Raw genomic sequence first — 20,406 nt, 5'->3', positions numbered from 1 at the left:
AACCCCAGAGTAGATTGAGACCAAGTGTTGAAAGCCCATCCTTGTCTAGACCCAGTATATGTGAAAACTCTTTAGATGAGCAAGGTGTGGTGTACAGCTGGCCCTCGCCGGCCATGGGCTGCGACCAACCACAGATGTCACATGGAAAATGTTGAGGGGAAGATAAACATGTACTAAACATGCCACACATTTCCTCTTAGAAACATTAGAATGTTGTAGGACATGTAGTACTGGACCGCATTCGGTGTTAGAAAATCCGATGTTTTAAAGCACTCTGTGGAAAGACGCTCACGGGTGAGATAGCAACATTGCACCGTGAGCACTGATGGCTTTTGGAATCCTTACTGTGTTCTAGTGTGTGTGTGTGTGTCTGTGTGTGTGTGTGTCTCTGTGTGTGTGTGTCTGTGTGTGTGTGTCTGTGTGTGTGTGTGTGTCTGTGTGTGTGTGTCTGTGTGTGTGTGTCTCTGTGTGTGTCTGTGTGTGTGTGTGTGTCTGTGTGTGTGTGTCTCTGTGTGTGTGTGTGTGTGTCTCTGTGTGTGTGTGTATGTGTGTGTCTGTGTGTCTGTGTGTGTGTCTGTGGACTTCCGTATGCAGTTTTCTCCATGAGATCAGTAAGCTTAGTGTTGAAGATGTAATTTGAGGTTTGCAAACAACTGAACAAGTCGTGCTTTATTACAATTTAAATTCCTCATTACTTCAAAATTCTCCATTCATAAGTAAAATAATAAGCCGGGTGGTGGTGGCATATGCCTTTAATCCCAGCGCTCGGGAGGCAAAGGCAGACGGATCTCTGTGAGTTCGAGGCCAGCCTGGTCTACAAGAGCTCGTTCCAGGACAGGCACCAAAGCTGCAGAGAAACCTTGTCTCAAAAAAACCAAAATAAGTAAATAAAATAATACAAAAAAAATCATTTCTCTCACCCTTCGTTTTCTCTCACCATTCCCCAGCTGGAGATAAATACAGTGGGGACAGCAGCGGCTGTCACAGCATTGCTGACAAATTGTGGTGTGTCCTTGTGGCAGGCTTACAGCAAGGAACACAGGCAGACGCCACTTCCCTGGAATCCAGCCCAGCACATCCCTGTCGCTGTTACCGGTGGCCCTGAGTTCTAGAAACTGTGGGTATCTTTCAGAATTACTTACACAGTGTTTCTAGGCCAAGCCTGGGCAACTTCTTAGGAAATCTCACTTGGGTCCATTGTGTTCCTTAAGGACAGCTACTCGTGGCAGGTTCCTTTCAGATACTGGAAAGTAGTGACTCCTTGTAAGATAGGGGTGCGGGCTGGTCACAGCACTGCACCTCTGCACGCTTTCTCGCTTGGCTTACCACATTTGTTGGTGCCGGGGTCTTCTTCCAGCTCCGTTCTCTGTGTTGAAACTCCACGTGGACCTTAGCGATTGCTGTCACTTAGCCATCACAAGCTGAGGTTTCTCTTTGAAGCTTCCCTTCACGTGGGGCCACCCGGAACTGGAATTTTCCTAGGAGGGAAGGCAGGAGCCGCGTGCTGAGGTCATACAAGACGCCTTCTCATCAAGGCAAGCTGCTGCCGTGTGTCTCCCCTGTAAGTAGCATGCTTAGTTCAACCTCACTTCCGCAGCTGTATTTTTCGTCTCTTTTAGAATGCTAAGCTGGAAGGCATATTATTAAATTGTGGTTAATGCCGAGCACCTTGAGCAACACTTGACCCATGTGAAAGGGGCAAGCACTCAAAAGGTCCAAGAAATCACAGGGGTCACCGGGGGTTTATTTAGTCTCTGGGTAGCACAAACAGAGACTCATTCAAGTTATCTTGAATCCAATTACCTGGGTTTGGTTGCTAGGATACCAGGACTGGAAGCCAGACCTGGAACACCAAAGCAACCAGAGGAGACAGCTGGCGGAAATGGCTATCTATTCTTGCTCTCTGGTTCCCCAGGATGCCATATGATCCCCTGATGGCTGGCATCTCTCCTCACTTCTGCTCCCTCTTACTGATGGCTGTCTTCCTCAGCATCCGCTTTCTGTCTTCAGCATCTGCATCTGTGTGACCTGCCTTGCTTGCTGCATTCCGTGTTCATGCAGAGCTTCCCACATTCACTTCTGGTAGCCGCGTGGCTTTTTCCCTCTGGCTTCTCAGCTCCATCCCTGAGGGGTATGTGATGGGTGCCTTTCCTCTTTACTCTAGGCTACTAGTCCTGTGTTTGTTCCAATGGTGTCCCGGTCTAAGGCAGGCTAAGGCAGCCTATTCTATATAATGTGACACGCTGCCTCTCCAGGTCCGTTCCCATACATTATTCTCAGGGCTTCCAGTCCTTAGGGTAGCCAGTGGCCCACATAGAGAATAGTAGGAGCCGATTTCATTGTCATCATTGATAAACTCTTACAGTGGGTTCTTCATTACAGTGCTTTGGTAGTCTAGATTATTCCTCTATTACCTTGTTAAAATGTACACATTTTATAATCACAAGTAAGAATATTTATGGCAATTCTAACAGTGTAACAATCTTCAAAATATAGCCAGAGAGATAACTTAGTGGGTTACCTCACAAATAAGCCATGAGGACCAAGTTAATCCCCAGCCCCCACATAGAAGTGCAGGTGTGGAAGTGTGTGTGTGTACCCAGCACAAGGAGGACAGGTGTAGAAGTGTACATGCATACCCAGCACGGGGACGAGAGCCCCCACAGGTGTGGAAGTGTGCACATACCCAGCACATGGAGGACAGGTGTGGAAGCGTGTGCACATACCCAGCATGGGGAGGAGAGACAGCAGGATCCTGGGCCTCACTGCACAGCCAGGCTTGTCTAAGTGGTGAACCCCATGCCAGGGAGAGACTCTGTCTCAGAGGAGGGGATAATGTCCTTGAGCATGACATCTGAGGTTGTCATGTCTTCCAGAAATATGCAAGCACATATGTGCATGCACACCCCAAATATTCACAGACATACAGATAAACATGTGCTTTGGGGGTGCAGAGATTACTCAGTTGGCAAAGTGAAGACTTGAGTTCATATCTCTAACACCACATAAAAAGCTGGGCAAATAAGTACATGTCTCTAACCTGTGCTGGGGAGACAGCAGGGGGATCCATGGGGCTCGCCATGCTGTCTAGCGGGAATTATGGACTCCAAACACAGTGGAGGACTCAGTCTCAAATAATGAGGTAGAGAGCGATGGAGGAAGACGCCAACAGCCACCTTCTAGATTCCATGTTTGAATGCATAGGCATGCACACAAGTGCACACACACAGGCACAGACACACATGCACACACGTGTATGCGTGCACACACAAGTGTACACACAGGGCCACACACAGTCACACAGTCATGTGCGTGCACACACAAGTGCACACAGGCACACACAGGCACACAGTCATGCGCGTGCACACACATACACACACATACGCGCACGTGGCTGGAAGACTTGTCTCTTCCGCCTCAGTGAAACACACAGTTTACTGTGCACCCACTAGACTCTTCCTAAGCTGACTAAGCACAGACAGGTCTCTTTTTGCTTATATATAGACGCCCAAAGACTGCACATTGAACGAGTAAACGGTGGTGGAAATGGTGCAATTCGCTTGACTCATTTAACTTTCATAGCTCCTAAGATTAGATGAAGTCACCAGGAAGTGCCAGCCCCTGTAACCGGGAAGCAGCACAGACAGGGCGGTGCAGATGGATATGCACTTTGAGCTGTGCACAACAGGGGAAGAGAAGAGAATTCTAGAATGCAAGGTCAACTCCTTTTCCACACAAGTGTGCTTTTAGGGTTGGTGTTTTCATGTTATGTAGTGCCTTGGGAAGGCTCTGACTGTGTAGCCAAGGATAACCTTGAACTTCCGATCCCCTCCTGCCCTCCCCCCCCCCCAAATGCTAGGATTACGGACAGGTGCTGTATACACTGCTGGATGCCCAGTTTATACGATGCTGGCACTGAATTCAGGGCTCCCTGGATGCTAGGCAAACACTCCACCCTCTGATGTCCATCCCCAGGTTCCTAGAGACGAGACTGCTAATGGGAGTCTACCAGCCAGGCTGTAGCAGTCATTATAAACACGGCAGGCATTTGTTTTCTTAATGGCATGACTGTTCTTTGAGTGACAGTGTAACCTGTATGGTTGGAAAATTTTTTTAATTATTGTTTTCTCATTATAAAGTAGTGAGTGAACATTTAGGAACTTTTTGTATTTATTTAATGTTTAGGTTGTGTGTGTGTGTGTGTGTCTTTGTGTCTCTGTGTGTACATGAGTGCAGTGTGTCTTTGTGTCTCTGTGTGTACATGAGTGCAGTTCCCTGTGGAGGGCAGAAGGAGGAATCGGATCCCCTAGAGTTAGAGTTACAGGCAGTTCTGAGCTGCCCAGTGTGGGTGCTGGGGACAGAACTTGGGTCCTCTGCCATCTCTCCAGCCCCTAAAAAAATCTTTGAAAGTTCAGATTCAAGAAAGCTTTAAAATTTTTATCTCACTCCCTAGTGTTAATATTTATATCACTTTTTGTAATCTTTCACTGATGCTTTTCAACATAAGTGATATTTTTTGACAAATTAGGTCATACAAAACAAATATTAGTTTTAGGCTCTTTTTTCTTTTTTCCATATAATACAGTAGGTTAATTTTCGCCATGCCATTAAACATTAAATGTCTGGAGAGATGATTTTAAATGTCTCAGTATTGATATATAGATATACTATGATGTATTTAGACATTATAGCTATCCTAGATGTGTGATTTCCAGTTCAGCACTATTCTGCTTTATCACATTTCATTATGCCTGTCACATTTCATATGTGGTGGTGCGCACATTTAATCCCAGCACTCAGAAGGCAGAGGCAGGTAGATATCTGAGTTCCAGGACAGCCAGAGCTAACACAGAAACCCTGTCTCCAATAACCAATAATAAGAATCATAATAGTAATAATAATGATAACATTTCATTGTGGAGGTTGCATTCTCTAGCAGATAGTCTCTGTCACATCTTCAGAGATGGACCTTCTATGGAATTAGGAGAAAGTTTGGAACAGTGGCTCTTATAAATGCCACCCCTGAGAGAACTGGGATCTGGGGAGCTTCACACATCCAGGAAGAGTTGGTCTCACCCTGTAAAGGGAGGGTGACCCTCAGCACCAGCACCAGAAGCTCCCCTCCTCCCTGTTTCAAAGCTGACCTTGGCTGGCCCAGGGGACCAGTTTCAGGTTTGTGGACTCCCTGTAAACAGATTAGAATCAGCACGCCTTCCTGCGGTGCAGCAGAAGCCTCTGTAAACTAAGGGAGGGCAGCTGTCCCCTCTTCTGCCAGCTCCTGCCTGTGGTGCCTTTTATCTGACTTCAACCATCAGCCCGTTGGTCTGCATTGGAGCAGAACGGATCGCAGACGAAAGGCAGAGGATGGCTAGTGTGTGGGATGGGAGCACCAGCTGGGGGCGGGGCTGCTCCTGGGTGAGCTGTCTGGCAGAGGCACCTGTAGGTTGTTTCAATGTCCTGATGGCGCCATCTTGAACTGTCTGGCAGAGGCACCTGTAGGTTGTTTCAATGTCCTGATGGCGCCATCTTGAACTGTCTGGGCAGAGGCACATGTAGGTTGTTTTAAAGTCCTTGAAAATTTTTCTAACAGAAGAGATCCACATTCTCCCTCCACCCCAGTTTGTGTCTGTGTGTGTGTGTCTCTGTGTGTCTTGGTGTGGCTCTTTCTGTGTGTGTGTGTTGTGTCTCTATGTGGTTCTCTGTGCATCTGTGTGTGTCTGTTTGTATGTGTCTGCACGTATGTGTGTTTGTGTGTGTGTGTGTGTCTGTGTGTGTGTTGCCAGGAGTTGATTTTCAGCATCTTCCTCCATGGCTCTCCCTCTAGTTTTTGAGACAAGGTCTCTCACTGTATTTGGAACTAGTCGCTTTGACTGGACTGGTCCTCTGGATCATTCCTTCTCTGCTTCCCCCAGCTCTGTCATTCCAGGCACTCGCTGGCTTTTTACACAGGTGCTCAGATCTGGAGGCCAGATACCTTACTGACGGCCATCTCCCTGCTTGCATCACCCACACCTGCTTATGGTTATATGCCGGGCCCCGCAGATGACAACAGCAGTCGGACACACCCAACTGTTTGACCATGTGACATTGTCACCTGTGAAGTTTGTGAAAGTGCAGGTGTGTTACAGCAAAAGAAAAAGAAAAATCAAATTATACTTAGGCAAGCTTAGGGTTTTATGTTGGGCCACTCCCAAAGCTATCCTCAGCTGCATTCAGGATGAGGGTTTGACAGGCCTCTCTAGTCTTGAGAGGGGTCAAACATCAGGTTTTGTACTAAGATGTATTTCCCTGATTCTGAAGAGAGCCACTGCCACAAAGCAAAGGCAAAAAGTCAACCCAGGTGCTCTCCCTTTATGCAAGAGAGTGAAGCGCGTGTGACTTTAAAAGGATGTCTTTCTGGGCAAACTGGGTCTTCAAGGTTCCTGGGAGCCTGGAGCCCAGCACACTAATTGGCTGTCTCCCAAAGGTTCCGCAGATAGATGGCTCTCTCTCAGAGGGCAGCCTCCTGCTCTGTTTGTTTAGTTAGGAGCCAGCCTGTGCTTTCTCTTACGAGGTAGGAGGCAGAAAAGCGTCAGCTGCCTTCTTTCCCACTGAGTGTTCGCTTGCTGTGTTCTTCCGAAAGCCCACATGTCACAGACTCTGAGACGCAGCCACCCAGAGCAGGTCTCCTCCAACTGCCTTGGCTGTGTCTTCTGCCTCTTTAAGCCTGCTTCCCTCTCTGAGAGATGAGGTAAGGGTCCCTGGGGATCACCTGATACACTAGGTCAGGTTCTCATCACTTTGCAAAACGTGCCCCATGGGAACCAATGCCAGTGGAAAAAAAAAATCCTCCTTTCTCCTCCATTCACGTATTCTTGCCTTCAGCTGAGAAATTGTGTTGGTTCTTGTTTTCGCTTGCATTGTGAGAACAGTGTATTTTCTCAAACTGAAGCTGTTACAGAACTGAAGGCGATTTCTGAAAACTATTCGTACGATTCTATTAAGCAGACTCCTGAGGAAATGATTGCCCTAGAATCTTTCTTTCCTCTGTTTAGTGCTATCTGTTTTGCTTATGATTATTGTAACTTTTAAGATCTAGCTCACTATGTGGTACTGCCACACTTGGCTAGGTTAATATTATTTGAAAGATGGGGTTTGAACTGTTTCTTACTGTTTTGCTTCCAGTTATGAATAGAAACTTGAGATTAAGCATCCAGAAATTTAGAGCAATTTCTCTGTTGACTTTTAACGATAAAACATGTTGCTTGTTTTTATGTACTCTTTTTACTGTTGCATTTTGTAAAAGTCTCCAGTAGAGTGGAAACTGTCTTAGGTTCGTTTCTATTACTGTGATAAAACACCATGGCCAAGACAACTTATAGACAACAGAGGCTACTGGGAACTGCCAGTATCAAAGGGTGAGTCTGTGACATCATAGCAAGGGTCATGGCAGTAGGCAGGCAGGCCTGGTCCTAGAACGGTGACTCTCACATCTTGAGATACAACCACAAGGCAGACAGAGCTAACTGGGAATGCTGTGGGCTTTTGAAACCTTAAAGCCTACCCGTAGTGACACACCTCCTCCGCAAGGGCACACCTCCCAATCCTTCCTTAAGAGTTCAACCAACTGGGGACCAAGTATTCAAACTTAAGAACCTGTAGGGCCACCACAGAAACTCAAAGTCACACACACACACACACTGCTCCCTAGCCACAGCCACGTTGGCAAGCGTTGGTATAGCTAACAGAGTCAGTAGTGTGTTTATGATGCCACTCACTAAATTCTGGAATACTTCTCTCCACTAAGAGCAGATTGGTCCGTGTGTGTGTGTGTGTGTGTGTGTGTGTGTGTGTGTGTGTGTGTGTACAACCACCTCTTTTCCTTAAGACCATCGTGTTAGAGCCACAGCTACGGCGATGCCAGGGGAAGCCGCTGTTGAAGTGAGAAGAGCTACAGAAGGCTCTTGTTCATGGACTTGTTGCTTTTCTCAGGAGATCCTGGAGGAGTGGGGCTATAGATGATATCTAAGACAATGAAACTCTTCAGACTTTCCTACACCGAAGGTGGAATCCTAGGCCTGAGGCTGGTTTTACACTTTCCCATAACCTTTGAATTCTTTCTTTATGGCCAGTAACGTCTATACTTGAGAATAACTCATATGCATGTAGGCTAAGGAACAGAGAAAACCACAGTGCCCCCATCTCTTGCCTCATCCACCCTGGTGACAAGCCTTCCTCTGAATCTCTCACCTCCACACAGAGGACAGCCATTGCCTGTGTTGGCCACCTTGGTCTACGGTGCCTTCATGTCACTCGTGGTGACTCTGTGAACCCTGGTGCATGCGTACTTAGGGGCTGTCGATGCTCACTGAGCAAGCCCAGCGCTCCTGGCGGCTGAACACTTCATCTTTGCCCAGGAAGCTGTGCTAGCAGTGTCTGTGTGCTGAGGACAAGCATGCCGACCGGTCAGCTAAAGTCCTCTGGGTACCAGCCGCTCACCACCAGACTAAGCTACAAAATTAGACAAGGAGGCTTGTCTTTTCTCTAAGAGTATCAGCTTTTGATCCAATTAATTATAGATAAATCTCAAATTAATGCTGAAGTTAGAAACATTGATTTCTTCAGATGCGTTTGAATACCCCCTTCTTGAAATGGAGCTTCTGGCCTTCCTGTGTCCCAGTCTTCTCTGACCGTGCAGTCCTTGGCTTTTTGGTTTTTAATTATTTAAGACATATTTGTTAAAGTCCATTCTACTGAACACTGGTGTGAAGATGAAGTTTGGAAGCCGCTCTTGGCTTCTGCTAATGCCCATCAAAAACCTTGATAGTTTTTGTATTTTGGATGCAAACCTGGCAGCCAGCGTCATGTTCTGAATGTGGTTTGGGAATTTCCAGCTGAGTGCTTGACCTTAGAGAGGTCACAACCTCATGGGAGAAAACAATATTCAAAGTTTTTTTTTTCATTTGTAGATAATTCCTGTAGTAGTGTAAGTGAAAGGTAGTTGGCAGAGCTCAGAAAAGAGAGTCATTAGTTACCAGGAGACTTGAGGATGGGTAATCCTGGGTGTGGACCTGGAAATAAAGTGGTACCCATAGCTGGGTAAGCCTTGTAGATAGGGAGAGGTACAGAAATACACCCGGAAGGAGAAAACAGATAAAAGAAAGGATGCTTCAGATCACATGACACGCTGTGCCACGCCTTAAAGACATAGAAACAAACCAGCAACACAGAAACCTTGCTGAAAGCAGAAGAACACTGACCTTGTGAGACATCGTCGGGAGCAGGCAGTCTTGGTTCAGCTTTCTGTGCTGTCCTGTGTCTGCTAAGACGTCCTGGACTGATTGTTTACATCTAGGGAGGGACAGCCAGAGTAAGGTGCAAGCTCCTGACCTCCAGAACCTCCCCTGTGCCCTCCACCTTTGCTAATGATGTAAAGATGTGTTACATCTGTTTGTGCTGTATTTGTTTAATTATGTAAAGATGTTTAGAATTTGTTTACCTTGCCTGCCTAAGGCACCTGATTGATCCAATAAAAAGCTGAATGGCCAGTGGCTAGTCAAGAGAGGGATAGGCAGGGCTGGTGGGCAAAGAGAATAAGTAGGAGGCCAAATCTAGACTTGAGAGAGAAGAGGAACAAAGAGAATGAGGGAGAAAGAGAGACTCCCAACCCAGGGCCAGAAGTCAGGCAGCCATCAGCCAGCCAGTCATAGGAAACAGCATGAAAGTAAGATAGACAGACAGACAGACAGAAAGAAAGAAAGGTAAAAAGCTAGGAGGCAAAAATGTAAATTAAAGTGAAACAGGTTAAGTTATAAAAGCTGGCAAGAAACAAGTCCAAGCTAAGGCTGAGCATTTGTAACTAAGGAGTCTCCGTGTCAAGACTTGGGAGCTGTGGCCCCAAAGAAACAGCTTGGTCCACCTGAGCATTTCAGCAAACATTAGCACAGGAGGGATGGCAGCTTACACGCTGTGGAAGAACAGGCTACCTACTTGGCCGCTGGATAACCAGGGAAATGCAAATTGAAACACACAGCATGAAGATACCATTTTCTTTACCCGTTGGTTTGGTTAAAAATAAATAAGTCTTGTAGAACTAGATGTTGGAGGTGTCTTGGGGAAACAGATGGTATCAGGCTCTTGGGTAGACTGCCCAGCACCTGTCATAGTAGCTCTGCGATGTCTAACGAGGGTTAGGGTTGCAATTACTCCAGTGCCCCACAAATCCATTCTAAAGAAATGTGCTCATGTGCTCGAGGATTTATTATCTAAGGGAGTAAATTTAAATGCCCTTTACTACAAAACTGAATGTAACAGCATGGTTATCTAGTGAAATATTGCATCTTTAAAGGAAATTAACTTTATTAGCAGATTTGCAAATCATTATACAAGTTAACTGTTAGCATTGTCTACCTTCCTTGTTATTGGTGCTTTGGCCTCGAATCACTACACAACCAAGGATGCCCTTGAACTTCTCATCCTTTTGTCTACACCTCCTGAGACCTGGGATTCAGATGTGTGGCACCATCCTGGTTTCTGCAGTTATGAGGAGGGAAGCTGGGGTCTTCTGGATGGCAGGCACACTTAGCAACTGAGCTACATCCCCAGCTTTAGGGTGACTAATTTTTTTTTATCATAGATATAAATTACAAAGCACATCAGAGTTAACACATGTGCCCAAGTACATACCCATGTGCCAAACAAAGTTATATAAGTCTGGAGAGAAAGCTAAGACTCTAGGACCACGAACGTTCCTTGCTGTGTGTGCTCCACCATCTTCTTTTGAAGACACAAACCTGCAGCAAATGGGAAAGAATCCCGAAAGCTCCTGGGATGGTTCACGTAGTTTCCAAGTTCTTAATACTTTGCTTCGGCTCTTCGTGCTCCATTGAACAGTAGTTTGCCACGCCTTCAGCCACTCTCTAAGGTGGGGGCTATTTTTCTTTCTGTGCCTGGAAGTAGTTCCCTAAAGAAAATGCATGGCCAGGACCCGAGCCAAGGTTGAGCCTACTCCCGTTCCCCCTGTCACAAACTCACCTCAGAAGAAAGAGATGAGGAGCTGGGGAAGCACCAGACCCTTTCCAGCTTTGTGTGAGGTCATCTGAGATCATCGACAAAGATGGTTGGATATCGTGACCTTCTTATGACACACACACACTCCCCTGGCACATCCCTGCCCGCTCCCCTGTGGAGGTATCTTCTGCACACTGTAGACCAGCCGCCATGCGCTAGTCCCAGCCATGCTCCAGATGCGGAGGGTGACCATGCGCTGCACCTGCTAGTCACCTCAACCGAGAGAAGGCTTTGGCGCATTGCTTTCCCATTGTTTTCTGAATCTCCTTGAAAACAGAACTTCTGCTTGGTAAGATGCTCCCGAGCTAAAGTAAAAGGAAGATCAGACAATAGTTATTTTGAGGGCCATAATTTGGTTTCCTTATCTTAGGCGATCAAAGATTGTTTAACACCAGAAATAGCTGACTGGGGCAGCTGTTCAAACAGTGCTTTGTGTGGGAGCTGAAGACCGTGCAGTGTTGTGACAGCTCCTCCAGAGTTCTGCAAGAACCCTTCTAAGAAAATCCCGATTCTTGCTTCTTTCCCTCTCTGTTCCTTTCCCGATCCCCTCTCTACCTCTTTCTCTCCACTCCCTGTCTCTTTTGTTCTTTTTATGTTCTGATCATCCATCTTTTAATAATCTCAGTGAACAAAGGGTGCATACAGGAGTCTTGACTTGTGTCAATCAAGATTGGGCAGCACTAGAATAATTTATTTAGACTTGAAAAATATAGCTATCCACCGGGCAGTGGTGGTGCACGCCTTTAATCCCAGCACTCGGGAGGCAGAGGCAGGCAGATCTCTGTGAGTTTGAGGCCAGCCTGGTCTACAAGAGCTAGTTTCAGGACAGGCTCCAAAGCTACAGAGAAACCCTGTCTTGAAAAAAAATATATATCCTATTTCTCTATCAAACACACGCTCAGGACTTACTGGCTTCCAATCAAAGTGCAGAACCTGTGGGCCCTGCAGAATCCATTTTTTCCTGGCTGCCAGGGAACTCACTGTGAGGAGGGAAAGAGGGGTGCAAGGCAAGATGTAGAGATATTTTCCAATAAATGCAGTGCCACGGTGGAACCACCACTGAGTCAAGTTAGAAAGAGGTATCATTAAATAATTAGGTCTGTCGTTCAAGGTGGTGAAGTCAGGAGCAGGCAGCAGTGCTCCAAGTGGGGTGGAAACCTGGTCAGGGTCGCAGCTGGAGAGACCCCTCAGCGGTTAACATAACACACTATGCTTGCAGAGGGCCTGGGTTCAGTCCCCGGCACCACCCACTTCAGTCCCCGGCACCACCCACATCAGGTGGCTCACAACCTCCTGTCACTCCAGCTCCAGGAGAGCTGACACTTTCTTCTGGCCTGTAGACACTTGTAGTCTCGCGCACACGCGCACACACACACACACATAATACAAATAATCTTTTTTAAAAATCTGGTCACTGGGCTGGAGAGATGGCTCAGCCATTAAAGGCTAGGCTCACAACCAAAACATCTGGTCACTGTGACCAGGGTGTGAAAAGGCCTGGGATTCTGGTTGCCACTGAAAGTATGTATTTATTGGCTTGAGTGGCCAATAGCACAGCTCGGTTTGCTATATTTTATTTGAATATATATTGCTTTGAATTTTCATGCAAAAAAGACTTAAACTTCTAACGTAATGTCATATCCGATATTATCCTGCTTATAAATATTTTGACAGGGACCCTATGATAAGAATTTGTACCCATGTATTTTTATGTTAACTATTTATTAGCTTTTGCCTAATTCCTAGTGGAAGCTGTGCAGCTGTGGACGCGGACTCAGATAAAGGAGCTGGTACCTCTGTCTCGAGCCCTCTCTCTCTGGGGTTGTACTTTAGGCAGCTTCATTTTCTGTATCTCTGATTGACACCTGGCCCCGTAACTAAACTTGTGATATTGGAGATGGATTTTGGTTGGTGCCGTTGGAGTGATCAAGATATATGGATTAAAAAAAGAAAAGATATGTGGATCAAGTTGGGCTTTTCCAGAAGCCTTCTTTTTGCATTACAGAGTGCAAAATTTTAGTGGCCCAACAAGGATGGACAAACTGAGTTTGGAAGGCAGAATCTTTGGGTCTGGGAATAAGAACTCCAGACCCAGGGCTGCCAGCGTGCACTGCCTTTGGCTTGCCCACAAGAGGATGTCTGTCTGTAATGATGGTCCGTGGGTATAGATCCTCATTAGGCACAGTGGCCGATCCTGGCCTCCAGCTCCCTAACCTCAGCCTCACGTCTACACGCCTGAGAACAGGCATGCTTGAGTTGCAGGAGGCTGGGCATTATCTCTTCGCTGGACTCAAGAAGGCCTTGTTGGCAGCACCAACAAGGTGTTAGAGATACAGCCAGACTCCCATGGATGTCTCCTTACTGTGTCCGTGACTTCGGGCTAGCCTGGAGGAGAGCCACCCTCAGCCAGCCTTGCTTTCTGTCTCTCCTGTTACTACAGTTTCCCCTCTGTGTGATGAAGATAACTAGAGGTCTTCAGAAAACGTGCATCACGATGACGTGGAAAAAATGCATTTGTCAGTGGTGGTGTGTGGAAACCTAACCCAAACCCTGCAGGGTCCATGGATTTTATTTTTATTTTTAAAGATTTTTATCATATTTTATCTAGTTCACAGAAAACTAATTTCCACTTTAGAAAAAGGTTGTGTTGTCGTTGTTGTTCTATGATATGGTCAGGTCAGCTGATGATCAGTGTGGTCTTACAAGGAGTCTAAACAGACGCTTTGTCCTTGGACGGTGACCAAGCACGAGCATAGGCCTTCCCTGCGGTCTACCTCACTTAGGCTTCTTGATTAATAATTCTAGTTCAGGAAGACAAGTGCTGTAGTTGTTGCTTTATAATTGAGGAAATCAGAGTCGTGTGCGGCGAAATGGCTTGCCCAGCTCCACCGACGTGGCTAGAACCCCTTCAGACCTGGCACTGAGCTTTCCAGAATGAGCCGACTGGCTCTCTCTAGCCCTCAGGCTGCCAGAGCCAAGCAGTGGTGGTCTGTGGGGGATTGTGTGTGCCAAGGTGCTGCTTTGGGATGGTCCGCAACAAAACCCAAGACACCGTGGGAAAGCATCACGTCAAGAGAGCCTAGTGAGTTTTCTGCAGAACACATAAGCTCTACCTTAACAGAACGACCTGGGAGGCTTACTGTGAACTCCCCTAAGCTTGGACCTTTCCAGGAGGCTGCTCAGTGTTGAAGCAAGTCAGAGCCAGACCCTCGTCTCCTCTCCCAGCACCAACCACCACCGTGTTCCCCGGTGCCACTCCCAGTAAACCTCCACTCTTACATAGAAATAGACTGTAAATGGACTCGCGGAATGTTCTAGGCAGGTTCCCATTGAACGCTGGGAAGGTTCTTGCTTGCTCTAAATAGCCTGTCGCCCCTACCTATGTCCTACTACCCGCTCCATCCTTAGAAGTTAACTAGAGATTTGACATTGCCCCCCTTTCCATAACTGAGAAAATAGTTTGAGAGGCAGAGGCAAGAGGGCAGCCTCAAGAGCAAGGCCAGTCTTGTTTTGAGTTTGGGTTTGAGACCAGTTGGGGATGTGTCTGGAGACCTTGTCAGAGACCGCCTTTCCACACACCATAGAAAATAAATAATTTTCTACAAACAAATACAGAATAAAAAGGTGTCATGCCCTAAGGTTATTTAACTGTCCTGCGACCTTAATTGCCCCTTCTGAGTCTAAGCCCTACTGTGTATCGGGTCCTGTGTAACTTTGGGCTAATTAAAGACTTTTAAAAAGTGGGACTTGCCTGAGCCAATGTGAGTCACTGTGGCGAAATAGCTGAGTAATTTAACTTATAGAACAAAAGGTTTATTTAGCCCTGGTTTAAACCCCATTTCTTTTTTGATAGACTGACAGTTCCAAGAGTACACCACAGAGAACTGCTTTCCTTACAGTCAGGGAACAAAGAGGAGGGGCAAGGGTCCCACAATCCTCTAAGAAACCCAACGACCTAGGGACCATCCACCAGGTTCCATCATCTCAAGGTTCCAGGACCCTCCCAGAGTGTTACCCTGGGGACCAAGCTTTTCACACACAGACCTGGGGTGGTGTTCATCCAAACCCTACAGCCTCTGCTCTTGACTAATTACCCATTCTCAGAAAATAGAGTAGCTGAGCACATTGCTAGCCTCTAGCGGATTTATGGCAGACACTTCCTCAAATGACAACAGGAATATTTTAAATTTGCTCAGTCAAGTATAACATCTGATTTATGAAACCTCACAGAATTTGTGGATATGGATCCCCAGCTGCCCATTCTTGTTATTTCAGAATAATATAGGAAATATTTGGTGTGTAATGAAAATGCTTGCTCGGGGTGAATAAAAGGACATTGGATGAAGATAGTTGAAAGGCTCTCACTTTGAAGGAGTCATCCCCACAACGACAGGTGGACTTAGAATTCTGAGAAGGGCCAGGAAGACAGTGTGTCTGTCCAGCACTGACTGGTCTCAAACCAGGTGGCCAGAACAGTGATTCCTTACAGACAACCTCCCAGCTTCTTCTTAAGGGAGCTTGTGTCTGGAAGACATGGCTTTTTGTGCCAATAGATGGCTAAGCCCCCTTATTACATGGCCACGCTTCTCCAGACGTGATCCATGTGAGTGGGTTTCCTGAGGTCCAGGTTGACTCTGTGTTGTTGTGAGATACTTGATTACACTGTGTAATGATATGTCACAATAAAAAGTAAATGACCAATAGCTAGGCAGGAGGTATAGGTGGGACTTGTGGACAGAGAGAACTCTGGGAAGAAGGGCAGGGTCACCGGTCACAAGGAGAGGGAGCAGGATGGGGAGTAGAGCAAAGGTAACCGAGTCATGTAAGAGAATGTAGATTTAAAAATATGGGGTCATTTAAGCTGCAGGAGCTAATCAGAAATAAGCCTAAGCTAAGGCTGAGCTGTCATAATTAATAAGTCTCCATGTGTTTTTCTGTGTGCTGGCAGCCCCAAAAGACAAGTCTGTCTACACTGTGTCAGATCATTGAAGATATATACCCTCAAAGTTAGCTTTGTACTACCACGAATGTATGGCCTGGCCCTCCACCTTACTGATGGATCATTCCAGAGGTCTGAGCGGGCTCCCATGACCTCTAGCTATAGTGACGATGTCACAGATGGCCAAGAACTACTACATGTGAGAATCCACCCAAAACCTGCCCACTCTGAAACCGCAGGTACCCTGGGGATTCTCAGACCCTCGGGTTTTGTCTTGGACATAGTAGAAAATTAGTAGTTTGAGCTGAGTTGTACTAAATTTTTCAACTCAAAAGAAAAGTTTGCAGATTAAAATACAGGTGGAACATCCTGACACACCAAATCAGATACTTATGCCTGGTTCCCCCGGCTTAGTCAGAGGTATCTTAGGCCGAGCTCACGCTGACGACTTGGGATTCTGGCATGGAAATCCTGACTTGTTTCCCCCGCTTCTCCACCTCCAGGTCTCCTGGTGGGTACCCTTGATGTAGTGTTGGACTCCAGCGCCCGGGTCGCACCGTACCGAATCCTGTACCAGACTCCGGATTCTCTCGTCTATTGGACCATCGCCTGTGGTGAGTCCCAGAGTTCTGGGATGCAGTGCTTGCAGCTCGGAAGGAGTGTGCTTGCTGAATGCAATCGCGTGAGTGTAGGGCAGTGAACCTCGGTCGATTCACCACCAAAGTGTTGTTGGCTGACTGTTGTAAAGTTTCTCGCTCTGTCTTGTGGGATCATGCAGCCTCCGTCTCGCGAGGCTCTGTAGAAGGAACCCATAGTCTGAAGGTCAGTTTACAAGGAAGCAGAGAAGAGTACAGCCCAGCTGGGTTTCAATTCCTCAGCCACAAGTTGCACACATCACGTCTACCTACACACCGGCTAGAACTTCTCAGATAGGCCTCGTTAACTGCAAGGGAAGCTGGGAAATGGAGAGGAACATGGGGCTACTAAGAAGGGCTTACCTGGGGATCCTTCACGGAACAGCCCCGGGGCTCCTGCAAGTGAAGTTTTTATCTCCTGCTGTTAGTATCTACAATGTCCTGTGCTTAGAACAGGAGCAAGCAACGCTGCTAGTGTTGACAGTCACAGAATGGTCAAGACATCAGCAGGCGCTGTTTACTTGTGGCCAGTTAAAAAAGCCAGAGTGACAGTTTACTGTTTTGTTTTATGATTTAATTTTGCCCCCTTTTAATTTTTTTCCCGTTAATAGACTCTATTTTTAAAACACATTTATGTCAATAGGCACATCGAACAGGTAGACCTCAAAGACTGTCCACCGCATCCGCCTCCCACCCGCGGTCTCACTGTTAGTAGCGTCTTCCTATCGCCAGTGAACCGGTATTGACAGACTAGGCAAAGGCCACCGCTTCTTCAGAATTCCCTAAGTCCCCCCAGTGTTTTCCTTTGTTTTCCGTTCTGAGGTCCCACCAGTAAGCCGTATTATCTTGTCCTAGCCTCTTAGGTTTGTCTTGGCTGTGGAAGTTTCCCAGGATACCTAGCTGGGGATGGCCTCGACAGGTTTTTTTCCTATTTATATTTTTAAAAGAATTTTTCTCATTTTATATTCCAATCTCTCTCTCTCTCCCCTCCCCACTTCCCCCACCTTTCACCCACCCCACCCCCATCCACTCCTCAGAGAGGGTAAGGCGTCCCATGGGGAGTCAACAAAGTCTGACACATCACCTTGAGGCAGGACCAAGATCCTCCCCCTCTGTATCTAGGCTGAACATGGTATCTCTGCTAAGAGAATGGGCTTCAAAAGTCAGTTCAAACACTAGGGATAAATCCTGGTCTCACTGCCAGTGGCCCCACAGACTGCCTAAGCCACACAACTGTCACCCACATTCAGAGGGCCTAATTTGGTCCTATGCAGGTTCCCCCTCTATCAGTCCAGAGTCAGTGAGCTCCCACTAGCTCAGGTCAGTTGTTTCTGTGGGTGTTCCCATCATGGTCTTGATCCCTTTGCTCGTATTATCGTTCTTCCCTCTCTTTGACTGGACTCTGGAAATTTGGCCCAGTGCTTAGCTGTGGATCTCTGCATCTGCTTCCATTGGTTGTTGGATGAAGGTCCTATGATGATAATTATCCATCTGACTACAGGGAAAGGCCAAAGGCCAGTTCAGGCACCCTCTCCACTATTGTTTAGCTGGGGTCATCCTTGTGGATTCCTGGGAATTTCCCAAGTGCCAGGTATCTTGCTAGCCCCATAATAGCTTCCTCAATCAAGATATCTTTTTCCTTGCTCTTCCTCTCTGTTCTTACCACATTTCAGCCATCCTGTTCCCTCAAGTTCTCCCTGCTTCCCTTCTCTCCTCCCTCACCTTCCCTCCCCACCGTGTTCCCAGTTTTCTCAGGAGGTCTTGTCTATTTCCTCTTTCCAGAGGGATCCATGTATGTCTTTCTTAGGATTCTCCTTGTTACCTAGCTTCTCTGTGGTCATGAATTATAGCCTGGTTATCCTTTGCTTTATGTCTAATATCCACTATGAGTGAGTACATACTGTGTGTGTCTTTCTGGTTCTAGGTTACCTCACTCAGGATGGTTTTTTATAGTTCTATCCATTTGTAGGCTAATTTCAAGATATCATTGTTTTTTGTTATGTTTTGTTTAATCGCTGAGTAGTACTCCATTGTGTAAATGTACCACATTTTCTTTTTATCTATTCTTCGGTTAAGGGCATCTAGGTTGTTTCCAGGTCCTGGCTATAACAAAAATTGCTGCTATGAGCATAGTCCTTGGGTATGATTAGGCATCATTTGGGTATGTGTCCAAGAGTGGTATTGCTGGATCTTGAGGTAGATTGATTCCGATTTTTTTGAGAAATAGTCATAATGATTTCCAAAATGGCTGTACAAGTTTGCACTTCCACCAGCAATGCAGGAGTGTTCCTCTTACTCCGCATTCTCTCCAGCATTACTTATCATTGGTGTTTTTGATCTTAGTCATTCTGACAGGTGTAAAATGGTATCTCAGAGTCATTTTGATTTGCATTTCCCTAATGGCTAAGGATTTGAACATTTCCTCAAGTGTCTTTCAGACATTTGAGATTCTTCTCTTGAGAATTCTGTTTAGATTTGTACTCCATTTTTAATTAGGTTATTTGATATTTTGATATCTAGTTTTTTGAGTTCTTTATATATTTTGGAGATCAGTCCTCTGTCTGATGTAGGGCTTACCATTCATGTTTGGCTACCATTTTGTCTTATTGTCTGTCTCCTTTGCCTTACAAAGGCTTCTCAGTTTCAGGAGGGCCCATTTATTTATTGTTTCCCTCAGTGTCTGTGCTACTGATAGTTGAAAGTGGTCTCCTATGCCCATGTGTTGAAGGCTACTTACCACTTTCTCTTCTATGAGGTTTAGTGTGGCTGGATTTATGTTGATGTCTTTCTTTGATTCATTTGGACTTGAGTTTTGTGCATGGTGATAGATATGGATCTATTTGCATTCTTCTACATGTTGACATCCAGTTTTGCCAGCACCATTGGTTGAAGATGCTTTCTTTTTTCTACTGTGTAATTTTAACTTCTTTGTCAAAAATCAAGCGTTGATAGGTGTATGGATTAATATAAGAGTCTTTGATTCAATCCCATTGGTCCACCTGTCTGTTTTTATGCCAATACCAAGCTGTTTTCAGTACTGTAGCTCTATGATAGAGCTTGATGTCAGGGATGGTGATGTCTCCAGAAGTTCCTTTATTGTACAGGATTATTTTGGTTATCCTGGATTTTTTGTTTTTCCATATGAAATTGAGTATTGTTCTTTTGTGGTCTGTGAAGAATTGTGTTGGAATTTTGATGGGGATTGCATTTAATCTGTAGATTGTTTTTGCTAAGATTGTCATTTTTTTATGTTGATCTTACCTATTTAAGAGCATTGGAGATCGTTCCATTTTCTGATGTCTTCTTCAATGTCTTTCTTCAAAGACTTAAAGGTCTTGTTATGCAGGTCTTCCACTTCTTTGGTTAGTGCTACTCCAAGATATTTTATGTTGTCTGTGGCTACTGTAAAGATTGATGTTTCTCTGATTTCTTTCTCAGCTCTTTTATCGTTTGGATATGGGGGGGGGGAGCTACTGTTTTTTTGGCGTTGATCTTGTATCCTGCCACATTACCGAAGGTGTTTATCAGCTGTAGGAGTTTTCTGGTAGAATACCTGGTATCACTTATCATACTATCATAGTATCAGCAATAGTGAAAGTCTGACTTCTTCCTTTCCGATTTGTATCCCCTTGGCCCACTTCTGTTGTCTTCTTGCTCTAACTAGGCCTTAACAGTTTTGAAGAATTGGGGGATTTCTCCTCTATTGGATTATTTATTTCTTATCTATTGGCTACTGGGGATTAACCCAGGGGCTTAATACCAACACATACTGCCGGAGACAGC

General features: G+C 45.9%; 1 protein-coding gene across 1 annotated transcript in view; it reads left to right on the top strand.

Moving 5' to 3' along the window:
- The window catches only part of Tbc1d9 (TBC1 domain family member 9), a 120,668-nt gene that overhangs the window by 33,169 nt on the left and 67,093 nt on the right, over window positions 1–20,406 (top strand). Inside the window, exon 2 of the mRNA XM_085682135.2 lies at window positions 16,492–16,602. Within this exon, the coding sequence (XP_085538261.1) occupies window positions 16,492–16,602 (111 nt within the window). The remainder of the gene's footprint in view (window positions 1–16,491; window positions 16,603–20,406) is intronic.

The sequence above is a fragment of the Myodes glareolus genome, chromosome 22 (assembly GCF_982192425.1).
Source record: "Myodes glareolus chromosome 22, mMyoGla1.1, whole genome shotgun sequence".
NCBI classification, from domain to species: Eukaryota; Metazoa; Chordata; class Mammalia; order Rodentia; family Cricetidae; genus Myodes; species Myodes glareolus.
This window is presented reverse-complemented; position numbering and strand designations above follow the sequence as displayed.